The sequence below is a fragment of the Danio rerio genome, chromosome 7 (assembly GCF_049306965.1).
Source record: "Danio rerio strain Tuebingen ecotype United States chromosome 7, GRCz12tu, whole genome shotgun sequence".
NCBI classification, from domain to species: Eukaryota; Metazoa; Chordata; class Actinopteri; order Cypriniformes; family Danionidae; genus Danio; species Danio rerio.
In genome coordinates this window covers 67,612,501-67,630,000 of record NC_133182.1, presented here as the reverse complement: position 1 = coordinate 67,630,000, position 17,500 = coordinate 67,612,501, and the positions used below count along the sequence as shown (strand labels likewise).

Below are 17,500 nucleotides of genomic sequence, written 5' to 3'. Positions count from 1 at the left end.
CAATACTTAATAATATCAGTAATACTTGTTAATACTGAATGATAACTTGTGAGCTTAGCATGCATACCAGCAGTATTTACATATTACACAGAAATGTAATTATATTGGCAGCTTTTAAAAAGATATATAATAGCAATAAAAAAAATAGTTTGGTGACTTCGCTGTTCCTGCTGGATAATAAAAACTTTTTGTTGATCTTCTCTTCACAACTACATTGCATTCAAGTGCAATATGTGTGGATCAACTGAGATTTCAGAGAAACTTAGAGGAAGACTTGTTGAAGCTCATAAGTCCTGGAAGAATTATAAAAGGATTTTACTGGCCCCGGTTGTCCAGAGTCAGACAGTTTACTCCTGGATGAAATTCTGCTCAATTTCGGCATTCCATGGGATTGGGGAGTCCTGCTGCAACCTAAAGTTCAAAAACATGTCCACGTCCTCCAACATCATACTAAGTGAAAACAAAAATGCTGCATTCAGCCTGAAATCTTAAGTTTTAATGTACTATAGAGTGCTAAATATTATAAAAACACATTTCTACTTTGGTTTTAGGATAATGTCTGAATAATGAGGAAAAAAAAAACGTTTTTATTTAATGTATATAACTGGATTATTAGTCCACTAAAGGGAATCAATAAAGGAATATTAAATTTGAATAGATTAAAATTACCACAAAATTTTTATTCTGTAGTTTACTTATACTTAACTCATCACAAACCTGTTTGAGATTCTTTCTTCTGTTGAACACAAAAGAAGATATTTTTAAGAATGTTGTAAACCATCAACTATTGACATCAATGTTATATCAACATCCATGCATTCATTCCCTATGGCTTAGTCTCTATTTCAGAGGTTGCCACAACAGAATAAACCACCAACTCTATTGATATCCATTTGTAGGAAAAACAATTATACTATGGAAGCCAATTGCTGTAACTTATCAGTATTTAAAAAAAAAAACAAATAAAAAAAAAACAAAACAAAAAAAAAACAAACAAAAACAAAAAACAAAGAAAGGATGTTTTGTGATAAGTGAAGGGGTGAGTAAATGATAACAGAGTTTTCACTTTTAGGTAATCTTTATCTCTTTTATATTAGACAAATATGATAAATTGCTACATTTAGCAAGTTAGTGATGTTCATTTGCAAATCTGATGCTAAAAATCATTCCTAAGTGAGAGATGCCAATGGACGCTTTTCAGATTTAACAGTCATCAACATCTTAATTGCTTGAAAGTTTTTAATATATTGATTTAAAAAAATATAAGATGTATTTTCTGTTATATCATTTTGGCTGTCGTTATCAGTCTCACACATCTTTTGCCCTTACTGTGAAAGTTGTGAAAACACTATTGTGGAGTTACTATAAATATTTGAGCAAATAGCAATACCAAACTTTTATTTGTCCATATCTAACTGTGATGACTTCTACTTCTGAGAAACGTGGATTTGTGAAACGGGCCTGTTGCTCGCCATAGCACATAATCCTATCAATCACATCCCAAAACAAAGTTGAAAATGCTTTTAGTGTATACACTGGAAAAAATGTTGGGTTGCACACAACCAATTTGTGTTGGGATGACATGAAGGAATGACATGAACTTACTAGTTTTTACAAATTAAAGTGAATTGAAAATAAAACAATTAATTTGTGGAAAAAAAACTTAAACAATGTTGTTTTTTTAGCTTATTTTGAATAGGTAGCTATGAACCAACATAATGTTGTGAGTATACATTCCTATAGAAAACCTAACTCTTACAACTGTATAATAAAGTGAGTAAACCCACCTAAGTAAACATAAGTGAAGTTTATTTATAAACTCATTTCAAGTGATCCCTTGCTTATGATTGACCACGGCAGGTCCCGCATTAGCTATCACATGATTTACCAATCAGACAAATCCCAATGCACATAAATAATCAGATTTTCTCACCTTAATCATCTTCAATTTGAAGGATACCCCCATCCACCTCTACTCCTTCCCCTATTTCCTAGATTAATCCAGAACAGGGCAGCATGGTGGCTGAGTTGTTAACCCTGTTGTCTCACAGCAAGAAGGTCGCTGGTTTGAGTCCTGGCTGCGTCTCCCCATGGGTTTCCCCTGGGTAGGCCGGTTTTCTTTCACAGTCCAGTTAGTATAGTTGGCAGTTTATTCCGCCGTGACAACCCCTAATAATCAAGTAATAGGCCAAGTGAACAAATTATGGGGAGCTCTCAAGACCTATCTGAGCCTAGACTTTGCTCTTTCCTGATGAAACAGGAGGGAGCCCTGGCTCAAACATCTTTTGAGCTCAGGGCTCTCTTATGAAACAGCATGCCAAACACTATCTGTCTGTCTGTCTGTCTGTCTGTCTGTCTGTCTGTCTGTCTGTCTGTCTGTCTGTCTGTCTGTCTGTCTATCTATCTATCTATCTATCTATCTATCTATCTATCTATCTATCTATCTATCTATCTATCTATCTATCTATCTATCTATCATCTATCTATCATCTGTCTGTCTGTCTGTCTATCTGTCTACCTGTCTACCTGTCTATCTGTCTACCTGTCTGTCTGTCCATCTGTCCGTCTGTCCGTCAGTCCGTCCGTCTGTCTGTCTGTCAGTCCGTCCGTCCGTCTGTCCGTCCGTCCGTCCGTCCGTCCGTCCGTCCGTTCGTCCCGCATCTAAATGTGAACTCTTGAAATAATTATATTTCTAATGCATATGTTTATTTTCCTTGTCACAACCTAATTTTTAATTGTTGTTGTAGCACGGTCCCGCACCAGTGAAACTCTGTCTGGTTGATTTATTAGAGGAAACTTCCTTCTTAGTTAGTGATTGCACCTAAATAAAATATTGATTATACAGTTGAAGTTTGCAAAAATATTAGTGTCAAGGCGCTGTAACTTTTTTTTGCCTGTGCAGAATGAAATTGAGTGCTTAAATAGCCGGACAGTGTGAGATTTATAAAAGGAAGAGCAAACGCTGTTGACTTCCCCTTTTTTGAACCTTTTTATTTTCAATTTTTTTTTTTTGTTGCACAGTTTGTTGCCTTCTGTGTTATTTTCAAGCAGGCACTCTCTCATTACGACTGTCCTGCCGCTCTGATAGCATCCATCTGAAGCACACTCATTATTGATCTGTTTCCTCTTCCTCTCGCGTCTTTTTTTCTCTCTTTCTAAATATCAGCTCTGTTATAACGGCAGTACAGTACAGGCATTGCTCACCTGTGACCCCACGCAATCTGATGTTTTCAACAAAGCAGCCATTTGCAGAGGCCTAATCGATGAGATGTTTTCGTGTTTGTTTTTTAATGATCTTTTTATAGCTGATGCAGAAAAAAAAAAACACCCAGATACAACAACAACAAGGAACAATGGAAAGCTATTGCTCTCTTTCTTTGGCTCACGCACACTGTTAAAGATTTTTCCTCTTTATCTCCTAGCTTTGTTTTTTATGGACGGGACAAAATATTGATCTGTTTGTAACTGCCTTCTAAACGCTGATTGATGTGAGGACGGACGACTATTTAGTGTTAGTTGTTGGTAAAATAATTGGAATTTTTCTAGGAAATGACGTATTATCGTCTCTGTGCTCATTTAAAATAATGTGCGCAGAGGGTGTCATAATAGAAATGGAAAGCATATTGAGAGCTGTTACCGGTTTTTGCATTTAGACAGTGTTGTCTCTCATCACTGCCAATTATAACGCAATAATGAACGTTTAAAAAGAGGCTTCTGTTTGACCTGAGGCCACTGGGAAACAATTGTTAGGTTTAAAGCCAGGATGAGTTTAATAAGCATAACTTCAGGATTTTGTCTAATAAGTAATATGTATTTTATGTAATTTTTTCAGTATATGCTGTATTACATAAACAGGTGAAATATAACAAAACACAACACAATACAATGATAAAACTCCGAAATCGCATACTTCCATACTACATAGTACACTAAAAATATTATGCAAGTGGAGTAGTACAACCAAATTCACAGAATTCAAAAAGTACCCAGAAAAGTGCGTTAGAAGTACCCAGATGACCTGCTGCTTTTGGTGAGATTCTGAAGTGCACATTGGATGGACGCGGATGGGCGCAACTGATGCGGGTAGGTCATGTGATGATGACAAAATGGTAGATGTAGTACATCCGAGTTCCATTCATACTTCTCACATTCATACTATATAGAACATACTTTTCTAATGACCGAGTATTACATTTAAATTCAAATGCAGCACCTACTGAGTAAACTACCTGACAAAAGTATTGTCACCTATATCAAGTTTTAGGAACGACAAATAATTACTCGACTTCTAGTTGATCAGTTGGTATCAGAATTGGCTTACATGAAGGGCAAAGGCCTTTAGATTACGCTTATTTTACCAGAATAAAAGATGATCACGCCTTGAGTTTTAATTAGAACAGTAAGGTCTGACTGGAATGACAAAGAAAGTGCGCTTGCAGGACTCCCAGAGTTCATTAATATAATTTGGATTCATCTTCAATGCCTCCTCCTTCATCTTACCCCAGACATACTCAATAATGTTAATCCTGGTGACTGGGCTGGCCAATCCTGGAGCATCTTGACCTTCTTTGTTTTCAGGAACTTTGATATGGAGGCTAAAATATGAGAAGGAGCACTATTCTGCTGAAGAATTAGCCCTCTCCTGTGGTTTGTAATGTAATGGGCAGCACAAATGTCTAGATACCTCAGGGTGTTGTTGTTGCCCATCCTCCCTGTAGATCTCTCGCATGCCAACATAGTCATTGTAACCCCAAACCATGATTTTTCCTTCACTAAACTTGACTGATTTCTGTGAGAATCTTGGGTCCATGTAGGTTCCAGTTGGTCTTTTGCAGTATTTGTGGTTTTAGGGATGCAGTTAAACAGATGATTCATCAGAAAAAAGCTACCTTCTGCCACTTTTCCAAATGATCAACTTGAAGTCAAGTTATCATTTGTTTCTCTTACAACTGGGATCGACAACAAGACTTTATTTGGTAGTGTCGTAGGGGATTTCAGATGCAGCCAATGTTTTAACATTTTTATTTTTATTTATTTATTTTTATTTATTTATTTATTTATTTATTTTTTATTTATTTTTTACTCAAGATCAAACTAGAACTTAACCAATATTGGGTAACCTCCTCTGACCTGTAACCCCCTTGGGAGAAATTAAAAGAAACTGAAAACTGTATAAAATTCACTGTTAGTGATAAACAGAATGATCTATGAAACAATATGTTATGGTATATGATCATATAGTAGATGCAGTGGCGCAGTAGGTAGTGCTGTCGCCTCACAGCAAGAAGGTCGCTGGTTTGAGCCTCGGCTGGGTCAGTTGGCGTTTCTGTGTGGAGTTTGCATGTTCTCCCTGCATTTGCGTGTGCTGGATAAGTTGATGGTTAATTGCGCTGTGGCGACCCCAGATTAATAAAGGGACTAAACCGAAAAGAAAATAAATGAATGAATGAATATATGATAAAATAAGTGTAATGAAAATAACTTAATTATAAATGAAATGTATGAAAGATAAACAAAAAAGAAAATAATACTAAGGAAAAGCAAGAGTAAATAAATAAGTTATAATAAAATAATATTCAGGGAGAGTACTTAGCAGTATAAAATTCTGACAATATAAAAACCTTGGAAACAATTATCACTGTGTTACGGTATCATGGTACTATGTTTACCGCTGTAAAATCATTTCTTTTTAAATAGCTTAGTGAAATAAACAAATTTTTTTCCCATTTAACACAATATTTTACATTTTAGAAAACATTTATAATATTATGGAGCAATAAACATGTCAGGCTACATAGTTAAAATAAACTATTGACTTCTACTACCTTCATTAGCCTCAAAAACACAGGTTTCCTTACAACAGTTAAAAAAAAATACCTGTTACATATTCCTTAGAAATAGTTTAACAAAACATTTTTTTGCGGTTTTAATACCTTGACTTTTCTAAACTGTAAACCTTAAAACCAGTTATCGTCTCATGCCTATTCGCACAACAAATAGAACAGTACACCACAAGGACACATTTATAGTTTTTTTTTTTAAAGAGCTCCTATGCTATTTAAAGGTCACTAGTTTTGTTATTGTAGGTCTGCTCTAACCGAGGCTCAAAAACACTTCTTTTTCACATTGTTCGAAACATTCATTCAATGATTTATTCTTTGTATATCCATCATTTCCGAGAGCTTACTCTGCTCTGATTAGTGCAACACATTAGCCTGATGGTTCAGAACATTTGCTTTTGGAGTGAGGAAAACAAAATGCAACACAAGTTTTCAGGCGTCAGCCACAATGTTTGAGGGTCAAAACAGATTCTTTTTGAAGGTAATGTATTTCTTTTTGATGTTATTTGGCATTATTCAAATTAGTTTCAAACCTATTTGGATTTGTGCTGGAAGTAAAACTGGACTTAGTGATGACTTGTTTCAGGCAGTTCAGAATTTTTTTATTTTTTTATTTTAAAAGACAGTAACTGTATTTATCATTCCGATCTGTAATTATTGCAGAATTTTTACATTTACAAACACATTACATATTACATGAAAGTTAATCTTCAAAAAAGTCCCAAAACAAAATATAACATACACTATATTAGGTACACCTTGCTAGTATCAGGTTGGACCCCATTTTGCTGTCAGAACTGCCTTAATCCTTTGTGGCGTAGACTCAACAAGGTACTGGAAATATTCCTCAGAAATTTTGGTCCATATTGGCATGATAGCATCAAGCAGTTGCTGCAGATTTATCAGCTCCACATTCCATGATGCGAATATCCCGTTCCACCACATCCCAAAGGTGCTCTATTGGATTGAGTTCTGGTGACTGTGGAGGCCATTTGTTCACAGTGAACTCATTGTCATGTTTAAGAAACCACCTGAGATGGTCTGAGATGATTTACGCTTAATGACATGTCAGAAAATACCAAAAAATCTAAAAACTAAATCGAATTATTAAAAATTAATTTAACAAGATCTAATTTTTAAAAAGTTTTACGTGTTCTTTTTGCCGCATGTACTATTTTTTTATTTTTTTTTTTGGCAAACCGGACCATTAGAAATAATTATTAGTTTTTAGCCCTGTATAAGTCTAAAATTTCATTTATAATAGTCTTAAAAAGGTTAAAGTCTTAAACTTCACATGATGAAATCTGCAGAAACCCTGTGCTATTAGTGTTTTACAAAACTTACAAATTTCAAATCAATCAAATCAAGTCACTTTTGTTGTCACATCATCAGCACGTGTGTATAGCTTAGGTGCTGGCTCCAGACAGTACAAAATAAAGAAAGTGCAAATATAACGACAGTGCAAAATACAGACTGTGCAAATACAACGACAGTGCAAAATACAGACAGTGCAAATACAAAGACAATGTGAAATTGACAGCGATATGTACAATGAATAGATGTCCACATAGTTGTAGGCAGTATTGTTTCAAGTATACAGATTGGTTAAAGTCCAGTGGTGATGGTGTGCAGTGAGGGGTATGGAAGAGTCTGTGTGGGGTGTGTTAAGTGTTCATCAGCCTGATAGTCTTAGGGAAGAAACTTTCCTTCAGCTGGCTGGTGAGTGACCGGATGCTGCGGAACCATCTGTCTAAGGGTAGGAAAAAGTTTATGGCTTGGGTGGCTGGAGTCACTGATAATTCTCTTGGCTTTCTTCATGCACCGCCTGGTGAAGATGTCCTCGAGGGAGGGAAGCTCACCTCCTACTACGCTTCCAGCAGTTCGCACAATACTATGTTGGCCTTTGCAATTGCTGCTGGTGCTGTTTCCACACCAAATGTTGATACAGCCAGACAGGATGCTCTTCACAGTGCAGGTGTAGAATTTAATTTATGGAAAGCACAATGATTTTGTACACTACAGTTGAATTTTCTGAATCTTGAAGCTGTCAAAAATGAAAAGGTCCTTGTTTTAAATTACTTAAGCACATCTGTGGCCATAGGAGTTGGCTAAGGGAGATCCTTACACTGTTGTTGATCAATTGCAGTTGAAACTGATTACCCATTGAGATTCTTTGCATTATCCAGTCTTTTGTGGGCCACCAGCCTTTTTGGGGGACTTGAAAGAGTTTGTGATATTGTAAAGATGCAACATTCTACAAATCCCATATCTGAGCAACTACTTGTTATGGAAAAGCTCCCCATATTGCAAAGTTAGTGAGAACTGGAATATATTGGCTACCATTGTTTATGGTTTATCAAATAATTAAATAACGTACCAACAACCAGATAAATAGCAGCTCTGAGAAAATTGCTGGGTTTATTTATTTATTTATTTATTTTGTTTTTAACTCAGACCTGCACATTTTATGGCCACTGGGAAACTTGCGGCCAGGTGAACTAAATGTTTTCACTTAATTTAAATTCAACCACGAACAGGGCCTTGCAATGAGCAGGTCTGATATTGCGACAAATAGGGGCCTTTTACATATATCATTATTTTGCATACTCAGTTTTGTTATTTCAAATGGAAGCACAAAGGTTCAGCATGCAAATAGGAAGGGATGTACATGCAGTATGTCATGCTAACATTTTCCAGGTACCACGAGTTGAAAAAACCTAAACATTTCAGAGTGCCGCGAGCGAACCGCGGGTCATGCAACTAGAACCAACAAGGCAGCTTTACATTTTTTTATAGAATTACAAAGTAATAAAGGCAGACTAATTACCTCATATTAACGATTTAACAAACGCAGATACAGATTATCTCTCAGTGATGATCGTTACATAACATATCCACCTCACATTCAACCTGACTTCAGTGCACTTGTTCAGCTTATCACAGGCTACATTTCTCTAAATGAACATAAAAACAATTATAAATGAATGAGTGAATGAATGAATGAATGAACGAAAGAGCGAACAACTAAACAAACAAACAAATAAATAAATAAATATTAACTAAGGTGAAGCAATCAAACAAACAACCCCATGGCGTTCATATGAAGTTAATAAACAAATAAAATTTGTAAAATGTATCCTTTTTCAAACATTAATGAACTTTTGAAAAGTTTTTATGAATGTTTATTTAATAGTTTCACAGAATTGAACTGAATTGGTCTGGCTTTTTAAAACGGCCCCAGAGTCTAAACTGGCCCATTGTAAAAAAGAAATAATAATAATTGCACACTACTGTTTTAACTTCTATAAGGATAATTTCAAGTAGTAAGAAGTGACCTTAAAATCTTGAAATTTAGAAAATGGTAATTTGTAGCTACAATGCAGCTCTAATTTAGTTCTCCACTGAAGCTAAAAAAAACATTTCAATTATGGACTGCAAAAGTTAAAATGTAACCAGTCTTATTAAAATTTGTAAGAATTTTGTTTCATTTGTGTTAGTTTTACAGTGGAGTCGGAGCATGAGAGAGATGAGTGGATCGAGGCTGTTCAGGAGTCCATCGTAGAGACGTTGTGCAATTATGAGGTGCTGGAGAAAGTTTGGTTCAACAAGTCCAACAGGAAGTGTGCCGATTGTCAGGCACCTGAGCCTGAATGGGCCTCCATTAACCTCTGTGTGGTCATCTGCAAGAACTGTGCTGGTAAGAAACTAACATGAACACTAACAACTGACAAATACAAACACACTGTACAGTTTGCTGTCAACACGCACTGTGCTCGTGAGTCTGTGGGTTTAAAAAATAATAAAAATTTTATATACATATATATATATATATATATATATATATATATATATATATATATATATATATATATATATATATATATATATATATATATATATATATATATATATATATATAGTTGAAGTCAGAATTATTATCCCCCCTTTAATTTTTTTTTTTGCTTTTTAAATATTTCTTAAATGATGTTTAACAGAGTAAGGGGATTTTCTGGTGGGCGGCGTGCGTTGGCTAGAGGCTGCAGGCCGAGTGCCTTAGTGTTCCACCAGTGATAATATACAGCCATATCGCAATGCTATGATTGTGATATTGCGCTTATCCAACAGTTAGATGGCATAATCGTGTATATATAAAAAAAATCAAACACTGAGAGTCTACAAATACTTTTGTATGAGGAACTTCTTCCACCATTCATTCACATCTGCAGTTGACGTCAGAACAGCAGAAACCGTTGATGATTCCCACACGTCACTTTACAGCTAGTATTTTAATGATTCTCTAGTGTAATGTCTAAAGTAATGAAAAAACATTGTGTGATTGTGATTGTGTTTATTGATCTGCTGTCACTCTATGTGGGCGGAGTAATACAGAAAGGTGAAGAGACTGCACAAATGCTGTCATTGCAGAATATGACATGGCTGTCAGCCAATCAGATTCGAGAACCACATAGAACTGTTGTATAAATATATACATTTGACCATTTAATAAATGCAATGTGATTGCGGCCCGTCGGGGGAGACGGGAGGGGGGACTCTACAAAGTGTGAGTACACTCTAAAGCCCTGGTCACAGTACACAATTTTTTTGTCACTATGTCAGATTATGCGATATTTTTCTTTTTTGATATTGTGACTTGTCGTGGTTAGCAAATGTGCCAGACTACACGTTTTTTCACATTCAGTCTTCCTGTGACGTATACAACGAGCATAATTTCAAAGCAGTCACAAATGTTGCTGTAACAATGTTTTTTAAATCTCATTTTAAATATATATTTTTTCATTGTTTTTTAATTGTTATGTATATTTTATTGATCAGTTATCAAAAAACAAGAATAATGAATAACATTTGAGGGCATGTGTCCGCTTTAAACACTTTCCGCTTTAAACACCTTAATATTTTAGAAAAGGTAGGCTAGTTAAAGTTTGTTCAACCAATAATTGATCTTATCCACCCGTGACCCACCCATAAGTAAGCTATAAATATGCATGCAGCCTATTTTTGATTACCTGACGAGTGCATTAACAGCAGCACTTACTGATATAACTGAGAAATGATGAGCTCCTATTGCACAGTGGAAAAATTAAAGATGCTAGACTTGCTGCGACGGTGTTGTGAGGCATCGCAGACATGGTATCGGTTGTCGTGAACTATGCCACATTACACGAGAAGAAACGATTAAATCTCACGACGCCCATTTGTTGTTACATTTCCCTGCGACACCCTACGTCAATAAAATTGTGCCTAAATCGTGTAATCTGACCGGGGCTTAAGAGTCTTTCCAAACCTTTTTTTTTTCTGAAAAAAAAGTGTTGTCTTTCTGTCTGTGATCGATTTCTATTAAAAAAAATTGATTTCTGTTTATTGCTTATTTTTACTCAGACATTTTGCTCATATTTTTCTGCTTTCTCTATTTACTTAATGTAAACACACACACACACGCACACACACACACACACACATTGTAAATATACAGTATATTAAAAACACTTCATGCTTTCACCACTGCATATATTTAATCTCTTCCAAAATACATTTAACAATATATTTAATGTTTATCTATCTGGTCTCTGTTCCTCTGCTATTTTTCCCTGATATAATTGCTGGCGCTTGGAATATTCTGACCACCCTCCGACACCATGAATTAACTCATTATTTCAGCCATGCAGCCATTTAATGTTGCATTAGGTCACAATGCAGGGAGAAAATACTGGCTGAACATGTGCAATTGGCTGCTGAATAAACCGACCCTAAATGTGGAACGAAGCCTTCATGGGATCTATGGCAAAGACACTTTAATTAGCTTCGCTTCGGCTGCCGACAATTAGGCGAGCGAAAGTGCAATACTGGGAATATAACGAACGGCTAACGATTAAATGAGAGCAAATTGTCTTCAGTAGTAGACAGAGAGCGTGAGAGAGAGAGAGAGAGAGAGAGAGAGAGAGAGAGAGACAGGTGAAGGGATTTCTGCTTTCTCCATTTTTACATCTGTAATGCCATCCCTACTCATTTTTTTTTTCTTGTTTACTTATGTCTCTATTTTAACGTTATCATGTCTTATTCTCAAAACACTCTGATATCTATAAACATTGTCTGTGACATATTTGGGTTCATCTGTTTCTTTAAATGTGTAACTGCAATGCAAAGCTCTTTAAAGCCAACTCTGTGATTAAAGACAATACTCAAGTGAGGTTGCAGTTACCTTATAAATATCTAGCATGCATAATTTTCACTCACTCTTTCTTTTAATACTTTTAAATGAGGTGTATTTTTCATTTTTATGTTATTTTTCATCTTTTGATGCTTTGAATATGGTTTAAGGTACTTGTCTTGGAGGTTTTCTTAGATGGCTCTACAAAACCCTTAGCGAGTGCCCACACACACATGCTAGCATGTACATAAAGCATATTTAGTCCTGTCAGCTCTCAGGCGGCTCTAATGATCTTTGATGGCAAACTGGTACTCTAAAATGCTACTAATTATGCAGAAAAATCACACACTTCATATTCAAATATGTGTTTCTCCCTGCCATGTTTAATTCATTTGTTTTTTGCATAAACAACAACTACGACAGTGCCTGGAGTTCGGCAAAATAAATGCGTAGACCAACAAACACAATTAATTACTTATGATTCATTAGCAATTAATGGCTTTTTCGCGCCTTTCATTTGCAATTATAGCAGTGGCAGACTGGAGAAAAGAGTGCTTGGAAGGAATATGATGCAATTTATAATGAGTCTTTCTGCATGTGTGTCATGCCAGTCATTGCTTTATAGCATTTATGAAGTCATACTAGTTTCTGGGGTTAAGCAGAACAATTTTAGTTCACAAAGTTTTTGCATCTGCATTTGTGAATTTTACATACTGTAGTTTAAATGGGTCATGAAAAAATAACTTTTTTTTTTTATTCTGCTTTAATTTGTTATCTTCATTGCACAAAATCCTCACCCTTGCCTACAACACGTGTGTTGTGTTTTAATGTATAAGATAGTCTGAGCTTTTTAAAGGCATTTACATTTATGTGAATTGCATTATTATTTTAACTCTGTTGACTTTAAATGTTGAAAATTCGGCTATTTTGTTTAACAAAGTTACTTTTGTTAAAAAAGGTTGCCTTAAATGTTTAAGCTGAATCAAACTAACCTTATGAGTTCATTGAACTTGTATTATGTTAGACTGATTTAAAACAGCTTGTGTAACTGATAAATCGTAAAGTTATAACATAATTAACTTAGTTTAATAAGTCACAATGAACTAAAAACATATGCTCTCAGGACTAATTGATCATAACTTTTTACAGTTTATAGAACATAATGTATAAGGAATTAAGTCTATAAATAACAGAAAAGGTACTGGCAGTTTATTACCAGATTTTTGTACTGTAATTTACAACACCAATTATATTACTTTAAACTATAAAGTAAGTAAATTCAGTAAAGGAAACTTTCCATTAAAAGTTGTTAAAGAAAAGATAAAGGTCCCATAAATAGAACAACTAAATATAGAAAACTGTTAATTTAAAGATATTTTGTACATTTAAAACCATTTGTAAAAAAGAATGTGGCGACTGGCGAATGACCAGTTCAGGTGGACACCAACCATGACCACATGGCTAACAAATCATACGGTAGAGGACTGAATTCGAGTTGAAGAAACAAATAAAAACAAATAGATGGACAAATTGTCAAAAACAAAAGTCATGCTTTTCTCTTAATTTAATCATTTTGGAAGGATATGCACAGTTTCTGGGGATAAGCATATTTACTAAACTTAAAATTATTGTGAGAAACCAATCCAACAAAAGTGATCCAATCTAACATTTTATTTTTTCTAAACACTACTCAGAATATAAATAAAAAGTATTAGTGAGTATTATTCTGTGAAAATGATAGCACCTTATACCCTGCAAATAATAAAAAAAAAATGTTGCTTGCATTAATGCCATTTTCCTTTAGGGGTGTTTTTAAGTGTAATTTAATTTATTTGCCTGGTAGACTATACATTTTAAATGTGAGATTATGTGCGCCTATTAAGCTAATAACTATAATAAGCAGATTGTTGTTTACATGCAGAGTGAAATCTGGTCAACGTGATTGGCAAATATCTAACTATGGTGAAATGCTAATACTTTTTCTGCAGGTTGAACCCTGACTAACAAGCTATGAGTGTCCAGCTGTTGGAGCCACAAACCAGGCTCATGCAGCCCAAAATGGAATACATGCAATGTGTGCATGTACTTAAAAACGTAACAATCTGTAGTACATTTAGTTGTTTTTGAGGACAATTGGGGATTTCTGTTATCATACAGATATAATTCATCTTCTGATCAGTGATATGCAGCCTAAATTTCTGTCTCTAATTTGTTGTGTTATTTTGCATCTTGTTTGAAAATTCTAATGCTTTCACACATTTTTTTTATGTCTTGAGGTCAGTCTGTCTGATGCAGTTTTTCTACGCACGATCTGATTGGATCAAAATCACAGAGCTAAATATTATACTTACATTATAACCTAAAAAGAAAAAATCAAAGAAAAAAAATAAACATAATTTGTAGTGACTGCAGGTTGAAAGAAAATAGCAAAGTATAAGTACATATATATCACTAGACATTTACTAAAGTAAAGGTACACTTTTTTTCAGCCAATGATAATTAGGTGCAAGTGATCTACCAAAAAACACATGAATGCAATTGGTTAAGTCATTCTGGATTAAATAATAGCACATAACAGCCTTAGTCTGCTGTCCATAGCTGACATGAGAGGCACCCGGTGTGGTGTTCTGCTGCTATAGCCCATCTGCCTCAAGGTTTGATGTGTTCAGAGATGCACCTCTGTATACCTCAGTTGTAGCGAATGGTTTTTTGAGTTATTGTTCTATCAGGTGGAACCAATCTGGCCTATCTCCTCTGACCTCTGGCATCAACAAGGCATTTGCGCTCACTGAACTGCCGCTCACTGGATATTTTCTCTTTTTTTGGACCATTCTCTGTAAACCCTAGAGATGGTTGTGTGTGAAAATCCCAGTAGATCTGGAGTTTCTGAAATACTCAGACCACACATACACTACAACTAAGCTGAAGGAAAATTAACTAATCAATGAATGAATTAAATTTTCTCATACATTTTTATTCTGAAAGGGAAACTCTTACAAATGCATGCATAAGCATTAAGGTAATCTGCAAATCAGATTAATTACTATATTATTTCTGGCCAGTGACTGGGATTCTGGGACATAACAATGGCGAATCACTGTCATGACAGAAATGAGTTTTTACAAAACCAACTCTCATAGGATTACACTATATATGCACTTTACATTGCAAGTAAAAGGAAGTTCTGATGTCACAAATGGGGCAACTTTAAATTCATAGCTTGTACTGTTTTTTGCACACTATCTGACTGTCCATTTTATGACACATTAGATGTAAACAGTTCAGATTTCAACAGATTTAGTGTCTGTTTCCAGGTCAGCATCGCTTCCTGGGTCCAGGTATCTCAAAGGTCCGCAGTATGAAGCTGGACAGCAGCATATGGACCAATGAGCTCATCGAGGTACCAATCTTTCATGGCAGTTACTTCTTTTTTGCAGTGAAATATGTTTTACTCGTGTTCTGTCCTCCTTTAGCTGTTTTTAGAAGTTGGGAATAAGAATTCCAACAGCCTCTGGGTAGCAAATCTTCCCCCAGAGGATGAGCTTTGCAAGCAGTCGTCAACAGAGCAGCGGGCATCCTTTATTCGCAGGAAGTACAAGAAGAGGAAATACAAGAAAGTTCTGAATGGTCTAAACACTCAGGAGGAACTCAACAAGGTGTGTGTGAGAGAGTGTGTGTGCTAATGTTCGCCTTTTGACTGTATTATTTTTTACTCCCTCATTAAAAGGCCAATTAGGCCTGTGTGCTATACTAGTGTGTGTTTGTGTGTGTATTCATGTGTGTGTGTGTGCACATCTGTTCCTGCTCTGGCTCACCTGGTAGCCCAGGTGTAAATTAGGGTTGCTATAGTAACTGGCTCTCACCAGTTTTTAAAGCAGGTTGTCAGAATTGTGTTAAAAGATTCTGCTTTGAGTCATTTCACAGCATTAAGAGTTGCAACTACACTCAAACGGCTGTAAAGTTACAGTCAGAAAACACACTTTTTGACAAGACGTTAAATAATTTGAACAGATTATAATAAATGGGATATGAGTTAACAGGATTTCCTGCGCATAATTCATCATTATTATGCTGCATTTGTGTGACTGGTTGTGTGTGTGTGTGTTTCATTGTGCATGCGTTTGTCTCTGTGTGTGTGTGTGTGTGCGCGTGTGTGCGTGCGTGCGTGCGTGCGCTTATGCGTGCGTGCGTGCGTGTGTGTGCGTGTGTGTGTGTGTGTGTGTGTGTGTGTGTGTGTGTGTGTGTGTGTGTGTGTGTGTGTGTGTGTGTGAGTGTGAGATTGTTCCTACAGAGTTGTCCGCATTACTCTTTCCTAAGCCACAAGCTGCTGTTTTTTTTTTTTTTTTTTTTTTTTTTTTTTTTCTCACCGTCAGCACTAACACAGATCAAGCCTGCTTTTGTTTTCCGGAGAGAGGGGGGAAATAGAGGGAAGTAGCAGGGGGAGAGAGGATTGGAAGCGTGGATTAGGTGTGTGCGAGATGAGAGCAGCACTAGGGAGTTTTCTTCTGAAAAAGTTATATGATTGTGTTTGTGTCAGAGAGAGACAAAGAGAGTGAGAGTAGATAAAGAACATGATGCAGGTACATATAGAGGTGAGATTAGATTATAAAGGGGATGTCTGGGACAGACATAAACAAAATGTTCCAGAAAAATCCTCCCTGTCTCCAAAGTTTTTGTTTTAAGTCCTGCTGTGATATATGTCTTTAAGTTTTCATTTTAGTTTTAGCCTGATACTTTGGCTCAACCTGAAGTTTTAAGTAGCGGCCATTCTGGCAGGCAGTGGTTCAAGAGATAAACTGTTCAGGATTTAGCCTGCAATACACATACATTGTCAGGACCAGCTATAATTCAGTGGCCTAATAAGCATAATGATTGTTAAAATAGTTGTGAAGGTCAGATTTAGCCGATAGGGATATAATGTGCAGATAAGAAAGCCAAACCAAAAAATAAATAAAATAATGTGCATATGTGATTTTGGCTTTTGTATAGGAGCTTTGTAGCACTTAAGGAGGTCATCTTAATGACATCTTATATGAAAAGAAGGAATCTTAATGGTATCTCAAATGCAAAGAAAGGCAGTTTAATGGCTTCTTTTGTACGTTTGGGGTTGTAAATTTTATGTTTTTATAGAAACAAATGATGTAAGAACAAATTAAAAGTGAAAGCCAATGTATTTATTGAAGCATTAATAATATTGTTATTGTATAACTTATATACAATTAAATTACATAATGTAACAAAAATAATAGTGTATTACACGTTTATAGTATTATATAGATAGGTGTTCTTGTTACTGTGTAACTTCATTTAACTGTTTAGTAATAGTAATTATGCATATTAATTACACATACATAACTAATTACACATACAGATATTACTACTTCAAAATGTTCCTTTTGCCGCCATTCATACCGCGGCGACGGCGGCAATTGGTGCACCAGTAGCTTTTGACCGCTGGGTGGCACTTTAACCACAGATATTCAGCTTTGCCTTT

General features: G+C 35.6%; 1 protein-coding gene across 9 annotated transcripts in view; it reads left to right on the top strand.

Annotated features, from left to right (window-relative positions):
- Positions 1–17,500, top strand: part of arap2 (ArfGAP with RhoGAP domain, ankyrin repeat and PH domain 2) — a 214,648-nt gene that overhangs the window by 109,146 nt on the left and 88,002 nt on the right. For 8 of the 9 annotated variants that reach the window (XR_012382787.1, XR_012382788.1, XM_009303564.5 and 5 more), the window contains 3 exons: positions 9,338–9,537; positions 15,321–15,406; positions 15,480–15,662. Coding sequence is in view for 7 of the 9 variants with exons in the window: in XM_009303564.5 (XP_009301839.1) it covers positions 9,338–9,537; positions 15,321–15,406; positions 15,480–15,662 (469 nt within the window). In the remaining 2 variants the exon portion in view is untranslated. The remainder of the gene's footprint in view (positions 1–9,337; positions 9,538–15,320; positions 15,407–15,479; positions 15,663–17,500) is intronic. The other variant, XM_073907450.1, reaches the window with a different exon arrangement.